Source organism: Neoarius graeffei, chromosome 1, assembly GCF_027579695.1.
Source record: "Neoarius graeffei isolate fNeoGra1 chromosome 1, fNeoGra1.pri, whole genome shotgun sequence".
In the NCBI taxonomy this organism is placed as follows: domain Eukaryota; kingdom Metazoa; phylum Chordata; class Actinopteri; order Siluriformes; family Ariidae; genus Neoarius; species Neoarius graeffei.
In genome coordinates this window covers 107,213,437-107,229,592 of record NC_083569.1, presented here as the reverse complement: position 1 = coordinate 107,229,592, position 16,156 = coordinate 107,213,437, and the positions used below count along the sequence as shown (strand labels likewise).

Below are 16,156 nucleotides of genomic sequence, written 5' to 3'. Positions count from 1 at the left end.
CTCACACACACATACACACACACATTCATGTACTTCTATCATTGTGGGGACCTCCATTGACATAATGCATTCCCTAGTCCCTTACCCTAATAAGCTTTACCATTACAACTAAATGCCTAACCCTAACCCTAATTCTAACCTGAACCCCAGAACTAAGTCTTAACCCTTAAACAGCCCTTTGAAGAAGTGAGGACCGGCCAAAATGTCCTCACTTTCCAAAGATGCCCTAACTCTGTTGGTTAAAAGTGTGTTCTGGTCTTCAATATGTACAGTGGTGCTTGAAAGTTTGTGAACGCTTTAGAATTTTCTATATTTCTGCATAAATATGACCTAAAACATCATCAGATTTTCACACAAGTCCTAAAAGTAGATAAAGAGAACCCAGTTAAACAAATGAGACAAAAATATTATACTTGGTCATTTATTTATTGAGGAAAATGATCCAATATTACATATCTGTGAGTGGCAAAAGTATGTGAACCTTTGCTTTCAGTATCTGGTGTGACCCCCTTGTGCAGCAATAACTGCAACTAAACGTTTGCGGTAACTGTTGATCAGTCCTGCACACCGGCTTGGAGGAATTTTAGCCCATTCCTCCATACAGAACAGCTTCAACTCTGGGATGTTGGTGGGTTTCCTCACATGAACTGCTTGCTTCAGGTCCTTCCACAACATTTCCATTGGATTAAGGTCAGGACTTTGACTTGGCCATTCCAAAACATGAACTTTATTCTTCTTTAACCATTCTTTGGTAGAACGGCTTGTGTGCTTAGGGTTGTTGTCTTGCTGTATGACCCACCTTCTCTTGAGATTCATTTTCCTTTAGAATTCGCTGGTATAATTCAGAATTCATTGTTCCATCAATAATGGCAAGCCGTCCTGGCCCAGATACAGCAAAACAGGCCCAAACTATGATATCATGTTTCACAGATGGGATAAGGTTCTTATGCTGGAATGCAGTGTTTTCCTTTCTCCAAACATAACGCTTCTCATTTAAACCAAAAAGTTCTATTTTGGTCTCATCCATCCACAAAACATTTTTCCAATAGCTTTCTGGCTTGTCCATGTGATCTTTCGCAAACTGCAGACGAGCAGCAATGTTCTTTTTGGAGAGCAGTAGCTTTCTCCTTGCAACCCTGCCATGCACACCATTGTTGTTCAGTGTTCTCCTGATGGTGGACTCATCAACATTAACATTAGCCAATGTGAGAGAGGCCTTCAGTTGCTTAGAAGTTACCCTGGGGTCCTTTGTGACCTCGCCGACTATTACACACCGCGATCTTGGAGTGACCTTTGTTGGCCGACCACTCCTGGGGAGGGTAACAATGGTCTTGAATTTCCTCCATTTGTACACAATCTGTCTGACTGTGGATTGGTGGAGTCCAAACTCTTTAGAGATGGTTTTGTAACCTTTTCCAGCCTGATGAGCATCAACAACGATTTTTCTGAGGTCCTCAGAAATCTTTATTCGTGCCATGATACACTTCCACAAACATGTGTTGTGAAGATCAGACTTTGATAGATCCCTGTTCTTTAAATAAAACAGGGTGCCCACTCACACCTGATTGTCATCCCATTGATTGAAAACACCTGACTCTAATTTCACCTTCAAATTAACTGCTAATCCTCGAGGTTCACATACTTTTGCCACTCACAAATATGTAATATTGGATCATTTTCCTCAAGAAATAAATGTCCAAGTATAATATTTTTGTCTCGTTTGTTTAACTGGGTTCTCTTTATCTACTTTTAGGACTTGTGTGAAAATCTGATGATGTTTTAGGTCATATTTATGCAGAAATATAGAAAATTCTAAAGGGTTCACAAACTTTCAAGCACCACAATAGCAAGTCCAAGTACACACACACACACATTCATGTACTTCTATCATTGTGGGGACCCTCATTAACATAATGCATTCCCTAGTCCCTTACCTTAAAACCCTTAACCATCACAACTAAATGCCTAACCCTAACCCTAATTCTAACCTGAACCCTAGAACTAAGTCTTAACCCTTAAACAGCCCTTTGAAAAAGTGAGGACCGGCCAAAATGTCCTCACTTTCCAAAAATGTCCTAACTCTATAGGTTAAAAGTGTGTTCTGGTCTTCAATATGTAGCAAGTCCAAGTGCACACACACACACACACACACACACACACACACACACACACACACACACACACACACACACGTACCTTGTCCCCATCCTCACAGTTCATCATGTTGGAGAAGGGGATCTCAGCCTTGAACATCTTGCGGCAGTGCATGAGCTGCACCAGCAGGTAGCACACCGTTTTAAACTTCATCTTTTTGGCAGGTTTGATGTCAGAAAGGATCAGTCCAGGAAAGATCTGAGAGTGAACACAAACAGGAAACAGGGAATCAGGAGACAGCTTATTGACTCTGAGCTTTACGAGCATCATATTATTTTATGGTTCATGCTGGATTAACTATACACCACGTTCCGGCTCATAAATTTAGCTAGCAGTTTCTATTTCCTTTCATTGCTAGCAACATTTTGCTGCACTTCTTCTTACTGACAGTATGAAACAAAGCAAGAATGAATCTAGCAACGAAACACTGTTGCATTTGTTCGCGTTTTGTTGATGAAAGTTATAGCTAAGACTTAGCAGAACAAATCCAGTACACAGTGTTTGAACTGTATTGCTTATTAAGGAGCTTCTCGCGTCTGCCTTTTGCTGATAATTTCCATCAGGCTAAGAGGATTAGCTAAGAGGATTGATAAGAGGACTCTTCAATTTCTACAAAAAGCTTCTTGCACAAACATTACAAGCTCTTCATTTGAGTTAATTCACTAGTCTGAAAGGAATTGTGGAGGAGAATAAGGAGATTTTTCAACAATCCTCCTTTCGTCAATACACTGACAGCTCACAATAAAGCTTCAGTGCCTTGCAGAAGTATTCAGTGTTACATCCTGAAACTGAACTTTACCTTGTATGTTATGCTAATTGGTTACATTACATTAATGACCTTTAGCAGACACTCTTATCCAGAGCAACATACAACATACCCATACCCAGCCTGGGGAGCAGTTGGGGGTTCAACGCCTTGCTCAAGGGCACTTTAGCCATTCCTGCTGGTCCAGGGAATCAAACTGGCGATCTTTTGGTCCCAAAGCTGCTCCTCTCACCATTAGGTCATGGCTTCCCCACTTTGTTTAAGACGCTTTGCTCAAACAGATCAACTTCCAAAGCTTCAACATTCATGCAAATACTGTCATCAACACCATCGCACTCCTCATTTCATAGAACACTAACTAGCTGAGCCGAGTCTCTGCCATAACTGGGTGCAGCAATGTTGTATCTCTGCATTGCATTCTGGGAATTTGCACCACTGTCTCAAATGCCTCTACGCTGGATTTATCATTAATATGACTGGAAAATTGTGGGCTTGAAAAGATGTTAAATGGAGGAAGCCATGGCTTAATGGTTAGAGAAGCAGCTTGAGGACCAAAAGTTTGTTGGTTCGAGTTCCTGGACCAGCAGGAATGGCTGAAGTGGCCTTGAGCAAGGCACCTAACCCTAACTGCTCTCCAGGCTGCTCTTGGTAAGAAGCAGCTTGAGGACCAAAAGTTTGCTGGTTCGAGTTCCTGGACCAGCAGGAATGGCTGAAGTGGCCTTGAGCAAGGTACCTAACCCCAACTGCTCTCCAGGCTGCTCTGGGTATGTTGTACGTCACTCTGGATAAGAGTGTCTGCTAAATGGCTGTAATGTCATCTCATCATCTCTAGCCGCTTTATCCTGTTCTACAGGGTCGCAGGCAAGCTGGAGCCTATCCCAGCTGACTACGGGTGAAAGGCAGGGTACACCCTGGACGAGTCGCCAGGTCATCACAGGGCTGACACATAGACACAGACAACCATTCACACTCACATTCACACCTACGCTCAATTTAGAGTCACCAGTTAACCTAACCTGCATGTCTTTGGACTGTGGGGGAAACCGGAGCACCCGGAGGAAACCCACGCGGACACGGGGAGAACATGCAAACTCCGCACAGAAAGGCCCTCGCCGGCCACGGGGCTCGAACCCAGACCTTCTTGCTGTGAGACGACAGCGCTAACCACTACACCACCGTGCCGCCCTGGCTGTAATGTAATGTACTATAATATAAGTTCCTGCTCCGTTGTTCTCAAAATTGTGATTACATATTTACATGAAGCATGGTGGTGGAAGCATCATGTTGAAAGTAACCTTTTCCTCTTGGTTGCTTCTCTAACTAATACCCTCTTTACCATGTAGATTACACTGATTGGTTAGATTCTAAAGTTGTTTCTGAGGTCACTTAAATAAGCCCCTCCTCCAAAACAACCCACTGGGAATTATTTTTTCCTGTCCTGCAAGACTGAGGATAATTATCAACCAATGTTGGAAGAGCTAGCACCCCTATCAGTGAATAAAGCTTTTCTTTTCAGAAATATTTCAGTATGTCCTCGAACAATACAATAGTGGCATCATAATTATATTGATGACATCATGAACACTTGTTAAAGTTACTTTGACTTTCTGACTTGGCATTCGCAGCAATTAGATTGCTTGCAGTGACATTTTTCCACCAGAAAGGCCTCCAAATCCCCGAATCCCTGAATCTGTGAATCCCAAAACTCACACAAATTTAAAAATAAGACTTTACCCATATTGCCACACACACCTTCCTGCGGTGAGATGGCACTATAAAGAAGGTCTCGATGTCGTGTTTCTGCAGGAAGGCATTCCTCTCGCACCCGTTTCCAGGCTCCACCTCGTAGTCCCCATTCAGGCACTCCAGCGTGGACCGAGTGATGTGGACTTTCCTATTTACCCCAAAACAAAAAAGAAAAATCCTCCCTGAAAGACTTTCAGATTAATCTGTCCAATTAGCATCTTCAAACAGCGTCCAAGATCCATCCATCCATTATCTGTAACCACTTATCCTGTGCAGGGTCACGGGCAAGCTGGAGCCTATTCCAGCTGACTATGGGTGAGAGGTGGGGTACACTCTGGATAAGTCGCCAAATCATCGCAGGGCTGCGTCCAAGATATATTTAATAATTGCCCACAATACCGTTTGACACCCTTCTGATAGCGATCTCAGTGTGATTTAACCCTCGCTTCATCTCTAGCTAGAGAGTGATGCAGTGGCGCTTTAGCCCTTTAATCTATCCAGATGTCTCACCTCATCATCTGTACACTCTGTTCAAACAGATCAGCTCCCAAAGCATCAACGTTCACGCCAATATTGACACCAACACCACAGCACTCATCTTATTAAAGAATGCTAACTAGCCAACCCTAGTCTTCACTGTAAATCAGTGCAACAATGTTGTATATCTCGGACTTTCAGTTTAGTCCCACGACTAAACCGTCCCACGACTTCCACACTGGATTTCTTATGAACATAACTGGAAATATGGAGTGAGAAAAAGAGCTCTTGCACTTTTGTTACCTGAAATTGACAATAAAGATGACATACAGTATCTGTATGAAGCATGGTGGTAGTAGCTCTTGTTTTTGCGAGCTAAATCTGACTGCTATTACTTATATTTAGGATCAGTGAATTCTTTACTCCTTTTAATAAAAACGTCCCTGAGCTCACAATAACAGTCCGTCTGTGACATCAGTGCAGTACAGAACCAACAACCTCTCACAGGAGAAAGGAAATACAACACCAAGCAATAAATTAGCACCAGAATTGCGAAACGCTCGCAAATATTTCGGTATAAACTTATCGAATGTGTTTCAGGATGGAATTTTCCTTCAGTCCATAATCAGACCCGAGGCATTTGTATGGATTAATGAGAAGCATTGTGTCTCCTTCTGTAGATATGCCACGGAGCAGAAACGACAAAAAGCACTCAGATAAAGGAAATGGGTTTTCACTGATGTCCTATCAAGTCTTATCTGAATATATGAAGTGCTTTGTTATCCATGATAAGTGTATAGCTAATGCTCTAGCGTTAGCATTAGCGTTAGCATATTAGATAACCATCCCTCCAAAAGGCTTTGTTATTAACCCCGTCAATCATAAAATGCCGGCTCGAACAGTGACTCATAACTTATTCATACATGAAGAACATTTGGAATTTGAGTCAGTACGAGCGTAGCTTCCTGAAGGAGGAGAGAAATCGCGATACGACACCATTTGGCTTTCAAAGCAATCCATAAACCTGAAATAAATCTCCTTCTAAGTGTATTTGGGAATAATAAACATTCAATTCCCTCCGTTTCAATTTGATTTTACGTTTATGGCGATGAGATTCACACAGCTGAGACACGAGCACATACACGCTTTCGGAGAAATGGCTTCGACTACACTGTTCTTGGTCCCAAGACGATGTACTTTTTCAAGAAGTCTCGATATTATGGATTCTCACTTGGGCTACAAGTGGCCACTTGTGTCATATGATACACATTCACCACATATATGTCATATACATACAGTGGTGCTTGAAAATTTGTGAACCCTTTAGAATTTTCTATATTTCTGCATAAATATGACCGAAAACATCATCAGATTTTCACACAAGTCCTAAAAGTAGATAAAGAGAGCCCAGTTAAACAAATGAGACAAAAATATTACACTTGGACATTTATTTATTGAGGAAAATGATCCAATATTACATATCTGTGAGTGGCAAAAGTATGTGAACCTTGAGGATTAGCAGTTAATTTGAAGGTGAAATTAGAGTCAGGTGTTTTCAATCAATGGGATGACAATCAGGTGTGAGTGGGCACCCTGTTTTATTTAAAGAACAGGGATCTATCAAAGTCTGATCTTCACAACACATGTTTGTGGAAGTGTATCACGGCACAAACATAGGAGATTTCTGAGGACCTCAGAAAAAGCGTTGTTGATGCTCATCAGGCTGGAAAAGGTTACAAAACCATCTCTAAAGAGTTTGGACTCCACCAATCCACAGTCAGACAGATTGTGTACAAATGGAGGAAATTCAAGACCATTGTTACCCTCCCCAGGAGTGGTCGACCAACAAAGATCACTCCAACAGCAAGATGTGTAATAGTCGGCAAGGCCACAAAGGATCCCAGGGTAACTTCTAAGCAACTGAAGGCCTCTCTCACATTGGCTAATGTTAATGTTCATGAGTCCACCATCAGGAGAACACTGAGTAACAATGGTGTGCATGGCAGGGTTGCAAGGAGAAAGCCACTGCTCTCCAAAATGAACATTACTGCTCATCTGCAGTTTACTAAAGATCATGTGGACAAGCCAGAAGGCTATTGGAAAAATGTTTTGTGGATGGATGAGACCAAAACAGAACTTTTTGGTTTAAATGAGAAGCATTGTGTTCGGAGAAAGGAAAACACTGCATTCCAGCATAAGAACCTTATCCCATCTGTGAAACATGGTGGTGGTAGTATTATGGTTTGGGCCTGTTTTGCTGCATCTGGGCCAGGACGGCTTGCCATCAATGATGGAACAATGAATTCTGAATTATACCAGCAAATTCTAAAGGAAAATGTCAGGACATCTGTCCATGAACTGAATCTCAAGAGAAGGTGGGTCATGCAGCAAGACAACGACCCTAAGCACACAAGTCGTTCTACCAAAGAATGGTTAAAGAAGAATAAAGTTAATGTTTTGGAATGGCCAAGTCAAAGTCCTGACCTTAATCCAATGGAAATGTTGTGGAAGGACCTGAAGCGAGCAGTTCATGTGAGGAAACCCACCAACATCCCAGAGTTGAAGCTGTTCTGTACGGAGGAACGGGCTAAAATTCCTCCAAACCGGTGTGCAGGACTGATCAACAGTTACCGCAAACGTTTAGTTGCAGTTATTGATGCACAAGGGGGTCACACCAGATACTGAAAGCAAAGGTTCATATACTTTTGCCACTCACAGATATGTAATATTGGATCATTTTCCTCAATAAATAAATGACCAAGTATAATATTTTTGTCTCATTTATTTAACTGGGTTCTCTTTATCTACTTTTAGGACTTGTGTGAAAATCTGATGATGTTTTAGGTCATATTTATGCAGAAAATATAGGAAATTCTAAAGGGTTCACAAACTTTCAAGCACCACTGTAGCCGACTCTCACCGGCCACTTTATTAGGAACACCCATACATCCACCTGCTGTTTGATGCAGTTCATGTTCACTCTCATCAAACATCAGAATGGGAAAAACTGTGCTCTCAAAGTGTGACTTTCTTTCACTGTGGCATGGGTGTTGGTTTGAGCCAGATGGACTGTGCTTTCAAGAGCTCCTAGCACAGACTAACAACTGAGAAACTAAGATTTCTGTCAGCAGACCCTTCTTCCACGCTGCATGCTCACTACAGTATTTTTCACGCAGACTTTATTAATTTCCCCGTGTAATTTACTTCGTTACTTTTAAAATCAACATCCATAACAACACACAACGGAGCGACCTGGCAGCCTGCCGCTAATCCCTTACACAATCCTTTGCCCTGTTGGTTTTTTGGTGTGTCTGGCTACATTTTGTCTGAGCTCAAGTCCCAGCTCTAATAGTAATGGTTCGCCACTGAGTGTAAATATGCATGAAGATCATCTACTGAAGTTTTGGAATCCTTTCAGGTGTTCAATGCATCTTTCTCTTTCCCGGCGAACAAAGAAGTTATTGTGTGCATACGCAACAGAAAACTTTCTCTTCGGATACTGGCATCAGCTCTGATGTTGTCTTGGCAACCATGCAATATCATAAACCATATCCAATGCTCATTCTCCATTGGGTAGAGTGACGTAATGCACATAGGATAAGCGATATGCTGACAATATTGCATGCTATCAAACCAAATGAATGAAACCCGCTAGAAGGGAATAGAACACGTTTTTATTCCATCGAAAAAGTGTCCTGGATGTATAATAATTCTCGATATTTCACTCCGATGACATCACTCCCAGTGTTTTGCCGCTGACTAGATGTGCGTTGTCAAAATGGCGAACTGATTCACAATTAAAATCCTTTTGATTAACTTGCTTTGAAGTTTATCTTCATGTTGAAAAATCAGAAAGAAGACCTACTGGAGCACAAACTGCTGAAAAAGTTAACACTGACACCTTTCTGTTTTAGCCAGTCAGCAGTTTGTGCTCCAGGAGCCGTTCTTTTGGATTGGACCATATGTTCTAGCCTTCATACCCCATGAGAGTAAATGAGCCTTCGACACACACCCATGACCCTGTCGCCAGTTCACCGGTTGTCCTTTGGATCCTTGGACCACTTTTGGCAAGTACTAACCACTGCATACCGGGAACACCCCACAAGACCTGCCATTTTTTAGAGATGCTCAGAGCCAGTCATCTCGCCATCACAATTTGGCCCTTGTCAAGGTCGCTCAGATCCTTACACTTGCCCATTTTTCCTGCTTCCAACACATCAACTTCAAGAACTGACTGTTGTCTTTCTTGCTGACGAATATATCCCACCCCTTGATGGGTGCCATTGTAATGAGATAATCAATGTTATTCACTTCTTCACCTGTCAGTGGTTTTAATGTTTGGGCTGATTGGTGTACACACTAACAACAAGTGAAGAGTTTGGTTCCAAAACGCTATATAGCCAATTCCATTGTTTCGAGAAAAATCACTTTTTCTGATTACGGGAAGTGATAAAAGGAAAACCACTGTATCCTGTTTTAAAATGTATTGACAAACTCAATGATAATAAACTTCAAAAATGAAATCCAGAACTAATGAACAGCTTTTAACTGAACCAAGTAATTATTTTTGTCAAGTCGCTACATATCCACGCCACGGGATTTTTCCCCGAAATGCTACATATCCCTTCCTATTTAAAGTGCATTGAACCGTGTTCTTTCATGACAGATTATTTTATTTTATAGATTTTTTTAGATTATTTTATCAAAATTATTCATAATTCAGTGTGAAATTGTCCAAGAAATTTGAGAAATTGATGAAGCGATTTCCTACTTCATGGGCCCAGCCATCTTAGAAGACTTCACGCCAATGGCAGCCTCTGATTGGCCAAATGGATATGTCTGGTTTTGAGAAAAATCGGTGATGGCGCTTGTTGCGTTTTGGAATGAAAGGCCGTAATGCAGAGTGTAAATCAATGGCAGATATCGGGTGTTGGTGAAAACTGAATATGGTATGGGTAAGACATGATAATTGCTGATGGTTTGGTGGCTTGAGTTTCAGTTTTTCAAATTTGGTGTTTATTGCGTTTTGGAACCAAACTCTTCAAGTAATAAATAAATAAACAGATAAATAAATGTTTCTGATGACACTATCATTCATTAACATCATGTAATTATACACAATGAGACTGAGTATGGTGTGAGTTTAACATCATTACGCTACCAAACATGGAGAGTGAACACTTAACAACAACATCTTCAAAGGTACAGCAAATAATTTGGTCCAAAAAGTGTAAGTGTGTGTGTGTGTGTGTGTGTGTGTGTGTGTGTGTGTGTGATAATACAGCGAGGTTGTACTCTTACCCAGGAAGCCCCCCAGCCTCCATCACGTTGGCCAGCGTCACGTCATTGGACCAGACATCATACTGCCACTTCCTGAGCCCCAGAACGCCACAGAGCACACGGCCTGTGTGTAAACCCACACGCATGTTCAGGTCCACCTCCGTTGCTTCTGCCACTGACCTGCATTAGAAAAGACAGGAAGTAGTACGTGTTGTTTTTTTTTTTATGAGATTCAACCATCACCCAAGTTTGCGAATCACATGATTCATTGTATGAAGTTCAACCTGCTGAACATCTCCATCAATCTCCAGTACACCTACTTATGGTACTGTTTAAACAATGTAACACCTCTTTGTTCATTGGACCACTCGCAAGAGATTCGCTTGCATGCTGTCAGAACAGATTGAACATCCAGCTTGTATCATGATGTCCCAGTCCATGAGGTGCGTCCCGTCTTCATGAGCTCTACCAAGAGGTGTTCAGGAATACAGAAGGATGAGGAAATATCCAGAAAAATAAAATCACAGATGGTTAAGTATGTCCTTATAATGACTTTGTTGTCCTTTTATGATAAAGCGTTGTTGATGCTCATCAGGCTGGAAAAGGTTACAAAACCATCTCTAAAGAGTTCGGACTCCACCAATTCACAGTCAGACAGATTGTGTACAAATGGAGGAAATTCAAGACCATTGTTACCCTCCCCAGCAGTGGTCGACCAACAAAGATCACTCCAAGAGCAAGGCGTGTAATAGTCGGCAAGGTCACAAAGGACCCCAGGGTAACTTCTAAGCAACTGAAGGCCTCTCTGACATTGGCTAATGTTAATGTTCATGGGTCCACCATCAGGAGAACACTGAACAACAATGGTGTGCATGGCAGGGTTGCAAGGAGAAAGCCACTGCTCTCCAAAAAGAGCATTGCTGCTCGTCTGCAGTTTGCTAAAGATCACGTGGACAAGCCTGAAGGTTATTGGAAAAATGTTTTATGGACGGATGAGACCAAAATAGAACTTTTTGGTTTAAACGAGAAGCGTTATGTTTGGAGAAAGTAAAGTAAAGTAAAATTTATTTATATACCGCTTTTCCCAGACAAAACAGTCACAAAGTGCACCACAATAACAGAATAATTAAAAGGCTAAAACACAGTAACAGAATAACACAATGAGACATAGTCACAGATAATGTAGCAATAGGTATACAATGTTAACCAAAAGCTAGTTTAAAGAAATATGTCTTTAGCTGCCTTTTAAAACAGTCTACAGAGACAGCAAACCTGAGATGAATAGGTAGGGCATTCCACAATTTAGGGGCAACTGTCTCAAACGCATGGTCACCATGGGTTTTTAGATGAGTACATGGGACAGACAGAAGGTTTTGATTGTCAGACCTGAGAGAGCGTGCCAGTATGTGGGGGTGAATAAAGTCTGCTAAATAGGCAGGGGCCTGGCCATGTAGTGTTCTATAAGTGATAGTGAGAATTTTAAACTGAATCCTGTACTGTACAGGAAGCCAGTGAAGGGAGCTGAGAATGGGAGTAATGTGGGAATATCTGCTTGATTTAGTAAGTAGCCTAGCAGCAGCATTTTGAATGGACTGTAAGCGAGAGAGGACAGATTTGTTAAGGGAAGAGAAAAGAGCGTTGCAATAATCAATGCAGGAAGAGATGAAAGCATGAAGAAGCATCTCTAATTCTGTGTAAGACACCATAGATCTCAGTTTACTAATGTTACGCAAATGAAAAAAACATGATTTGGTTAACTGTTTGATATGTGTTTCGAAAGACAAGGACTTATCAAAAGTCACCCCTAGGTATCTCAGACTGGACCGAACAAAAGGTGAATAAGGCCCAATATTCTGTATAATCTCAGGTGCAACATTATCAGGAGCAAATATTAACACCTCTGTTTTACCAGAGTTCAGCTGCAAAAAATTTCCTGCCATCCACTCCTTGATGGCATCTAGGCAGCCTAGGAGTCTAGAGAGCCTTGACACGTCCTTGGGTTTAAAATTAAAATGAAGTTGCAAATCATCTGCGTACATATGATAAGTGATATTAAAACTATTTATAATATGACCCAGCGGTAACATGTACAGTGTAAAAAGGAGTGGGCCCAGAACTGACCCCTGCGGGACACCAAAAGAGAAAGGAGAGGAAGAGGAGAGAAAGTCCCCTATGGAAACATTAAAACTCCTACCAGTAAGATAAGAGGTAAACCAGTCTCAGCAATCCCTGAGATGCCCACTCAATCACGTAGCCTCTTAGGTGGGGTTTACATTAGACCGTATCAGCAGATCATCAGATTAACGTTTTTAAAACGATTAGTGTGCACACAGCAACACCAATACACGATTTGCGTACACACAGCAACGCCAATACACGGATACGCTCGGCTCCGCAGGCATCCTGCGCTCCAAATCACTCTGCCCTGAACAGCGAGTGCCCTCTGGAGGGTGCGCACTCCGGCCCTGCGCAGCTCACAGAGCGCGCGAGTGAAGTGCACGAGCAGTGATTTGGGACTGAGCCGCTGTGTGTGTGATCTCAGTGCATGTCGGGCATGCGCGTCACTTACCACTTGCAAGTGGAAGGATGGCAAGCCTAAAGACAATCATAACTACACAATGGGCAGTATTTGCATCAGTATTTGCAGTATTTTCATACTTTTATACTCTTTAATGAAAGGTGATACAAGGCGGAAGTTCGCACCGTTTTTCAGCAGTCGCGTCACATGACCAACGCCAGCGAATCAGGAAGGTGAATGTCACAGTGACGTTGTCCAATGACGACGCCAGCTAGAGCTCAGCACAGCGTATCCGCGTATTCTCAATGTTTACACAGCACCGGACCAGACACGATCTGGATTGAATACGTGGACCCTGACGGATTCCCGTTTCCCGGCGTTTCCAGGCGTTTTAATGTAAACGGACAGTGCATCCGCGAAGAAAACGAGACAGATACGGTCTAATGTAAACTTGGCCTTAATCAGAATGTGATGGTCTACAGTGTCAAAAGCAGAGCTAAGGTCAAGGAGCACAAGTACAGAGCATTCACCTGCATCTGCAGCCATTTGAATGTCATTAGTGACCCTTAAAAGGGCAGTTTCAGTTGAATGTTGTTTCCGAAAACCAGATTGAAATTTATCATAAAGACTGTGACTGTCTAATAAGGCTGTGAGTTGGTTGGCTCCAACCTTTTCCAGAATTTTGGATAAACACAGTCATTTAGATATGGGCCTATAATTCTTGAGCTCAGCAGGGTCCAAATTGGGCTTTTTACAATGGGCTGTATAGTGGCATGCTTAAAGGAAGAAGGGACACACCCTGTAGCCAATGACAAATTAATAATAGCCGTTACTGCAGGTCCAATGGTAGATAGGACTTTAGTGAATAAGAATGGTGGAATAATGTCTTGGGGACTGGAGGATAATTTCATGCTCTTGACCAGATTTTGTAGGTCATTAAAATTAATAGGATGAAAAGACTCCAGAAGAGTACAATGTAGAGAGGGGCTACTTCTAACGGTGCATAACCCAGGCTGAATACTAGATCTAATGGCTGTGATCTTATCAACAAAGAAGGTGAGGAAGTTATTACAGTCATCTTGAGAAAAGCATGGTAAAGCAGCTATGGGCGGTGAGACAATGTTTCCAAAGAAAGGAAAACACTGCATTCCAGCATAAGAACCTTATCCCATCTGTGAAACATGGTGGTGGTAGTTTTATGGTTTGGGCCTGTTTTGCTGCATCTGGGCCAGGACGGCTTGCCATCAATGATGGAACAATGAATTCTGAATTATCCCAGCGAATTCTAAAGGAAAATGTCAGGGCATCTGTCCATGAACTGAATCTCAAGAGAAGGTGGGTCATGCAGCAAGACAACGACCCTAAGCACACAAGTCGTTCTACCAAAGAATGGTTAAAGAAGAATAAAGTTAATGTTTTGGAATGGCCAAGTCAAAGTCCTGACCTTAATCCAATGGAAATGTTGTGGAAGGACCTGAAGCGAGCAGTTCATGTGAGGAAACCCACCAACATCCCAGAGTTGAAGCTGTTCTGTATGGAGGAACGGGCTAAAATTCCTCCAAGCCGGTGTGCAGGACTGATCAACAATTACCGCAAACGTTTAGTTGCAGTTATTGCTGCACAAGGGGGTTACACCCGATACTTTTCCCACTCACGGATATGTAATATTGGATCATTTTCCTCGATAAATAAATGAGCAAGTATAATATTTTTGTCTCATTTGTTTAACTGGGGCGGCACGGTGGTGTAGTGGTTAGCGCTGTCGCCTCACAGCAAGAAGGTCCTGGGTTCGAGCCCTGGGGCCGGCGAGGGCCTTTCTGTGTGGAGTTTGCATGTTCTCCCCGTGTCCGCGTGGGTTTCCTCCGGGTGCTCCGGTTTCCCCCACAGTCCAAAGACATGCAGGTTAGGTTAACTGGTGACTCTAAATTGACCGTAGGTGTGAGTGTGAATGGTTGTCTGTGTCTATGTGTCAGCCCTGTGATGACCTGGCGACTTGTCCAGGGTGTACCCCGCCTTTCGCCCGTAGTCAGCTGGGATAGGCTCCAGCTTGCCTGCGACCCTGTAGAAGGATAAAGCGGCTAGAGATAATGAGATAATGAGATTTGTTTAACTGGGTTCTCTTTATCTACTTTTAGGACTTGTGTGAAAATCTGATGATGTTTTCGGTCATATTTATGCAGAAATATAGAAAATTCTAAAGGGTTCACAAACTTTCAAGCACCACTGTATATGAGTTCCTTCCTGGCGAAAAAGAAATCTCGAACCAACTTGTCTATTTTCCTCTGACCCTCTTATCAACAAGACGTTTGTTTCCACGCACAGAACTGTCACTCACTCTGTTTTTTGTTTTTCGCGCCATTCTGTGTAAACTCTAGAGACTGTTGTGTGTGAAAACAAACCCCAGGAGATCAGCAGTTTCTGAAATACTCAAACCTTTATGTGCCATCTGGCTCAAGCCAACAGTGAAAGAAAGTCACACTTCACTGTGAGAGCACAATTTTTCCCATTCTGATGTTTGATGTGGTTGAACGTTAACAACTGAAGCTCTTGATTTGTATCTGCATGATTTGATGCATCAACGATTCGAGATTCGAGAACTGCTGCACAAAACAGCAGGCGGATGGATGTACGGGTGTTCATGATATCCAGAAGACAAAACCGTTCCTGTTATTCTTTTACACAATCAGTGCTTTGAGATAAGAGACGTGTTTCGAGGTTGAGGAAGGAAGGAATCTTTGTTGTTTGTGTCAGGAGATGTATAGATAGATACCACAACACCTTTAGGAACAGGTACAGCAACGAGATTTCCTTTCAGGAAACTGCCTGAAGTTACAGACCCCGATAAAAATAGTAACGAATGTAACACCCAATCTGTGGAAATTGCTGTAAACGACAGAAGTCCAGCTCGCCACGTGTCTTCCCTCTCTCCCGTCATCCTGCACTGCTGCTGTGAGAACGTGTGTGTATGGTAAAGCGAGATAAGCCACAGAGATGCTCCAGTGCTCACACAGTGCTCTTCTCTCTCTTCTCCTCATCCACACACTGATTTGTGTGGCTTCCTGTACCAACAGAGACAGAAGAATTCACTCATCTGAAAGGATTTCACATCTCCTGGGATGAACACTGGAACACTGAACGACACGAGTTTCACAAGCACGTGTGGAAGGGATTTGTTTTGTTCAATTTACTGACACGATAACAGCCTTCATTTCAAT

The 16,156-nt window shown here is 42.4% G+C and overlaps 1 protein-coding gene across 1 annotated transcript in view; it reads right to left on the bottom strand.

Moving 5' to 3' along the window:
* adcy1b (adenylate cyclase 1b) overlaps positions 1-16,156 on the bottom strand; it is a 199,651-nt gene that overhangs the window by 29,273 nt on the left and 154,222 nt on the right. Inside the window, exons 7-9 of the mRNA XM_060920370.1 lie at positions 10,445-10,603; positions 4,673-4,814; positions 2,197-2,352 (exon numbers count right to left, since the gene is read on the bottom strand). Coding sequence (XP_060776353.1) covers positions 2,197-2,352; positions 4,673-4,814; positions 10,445-10,603 — 457 coding nt within the window. The remainder of the gene's footprint in view (positions 1-2,196; positions 2,353-4,672; positions 4,815-10,444; positions 10,604-16,156) is intronic.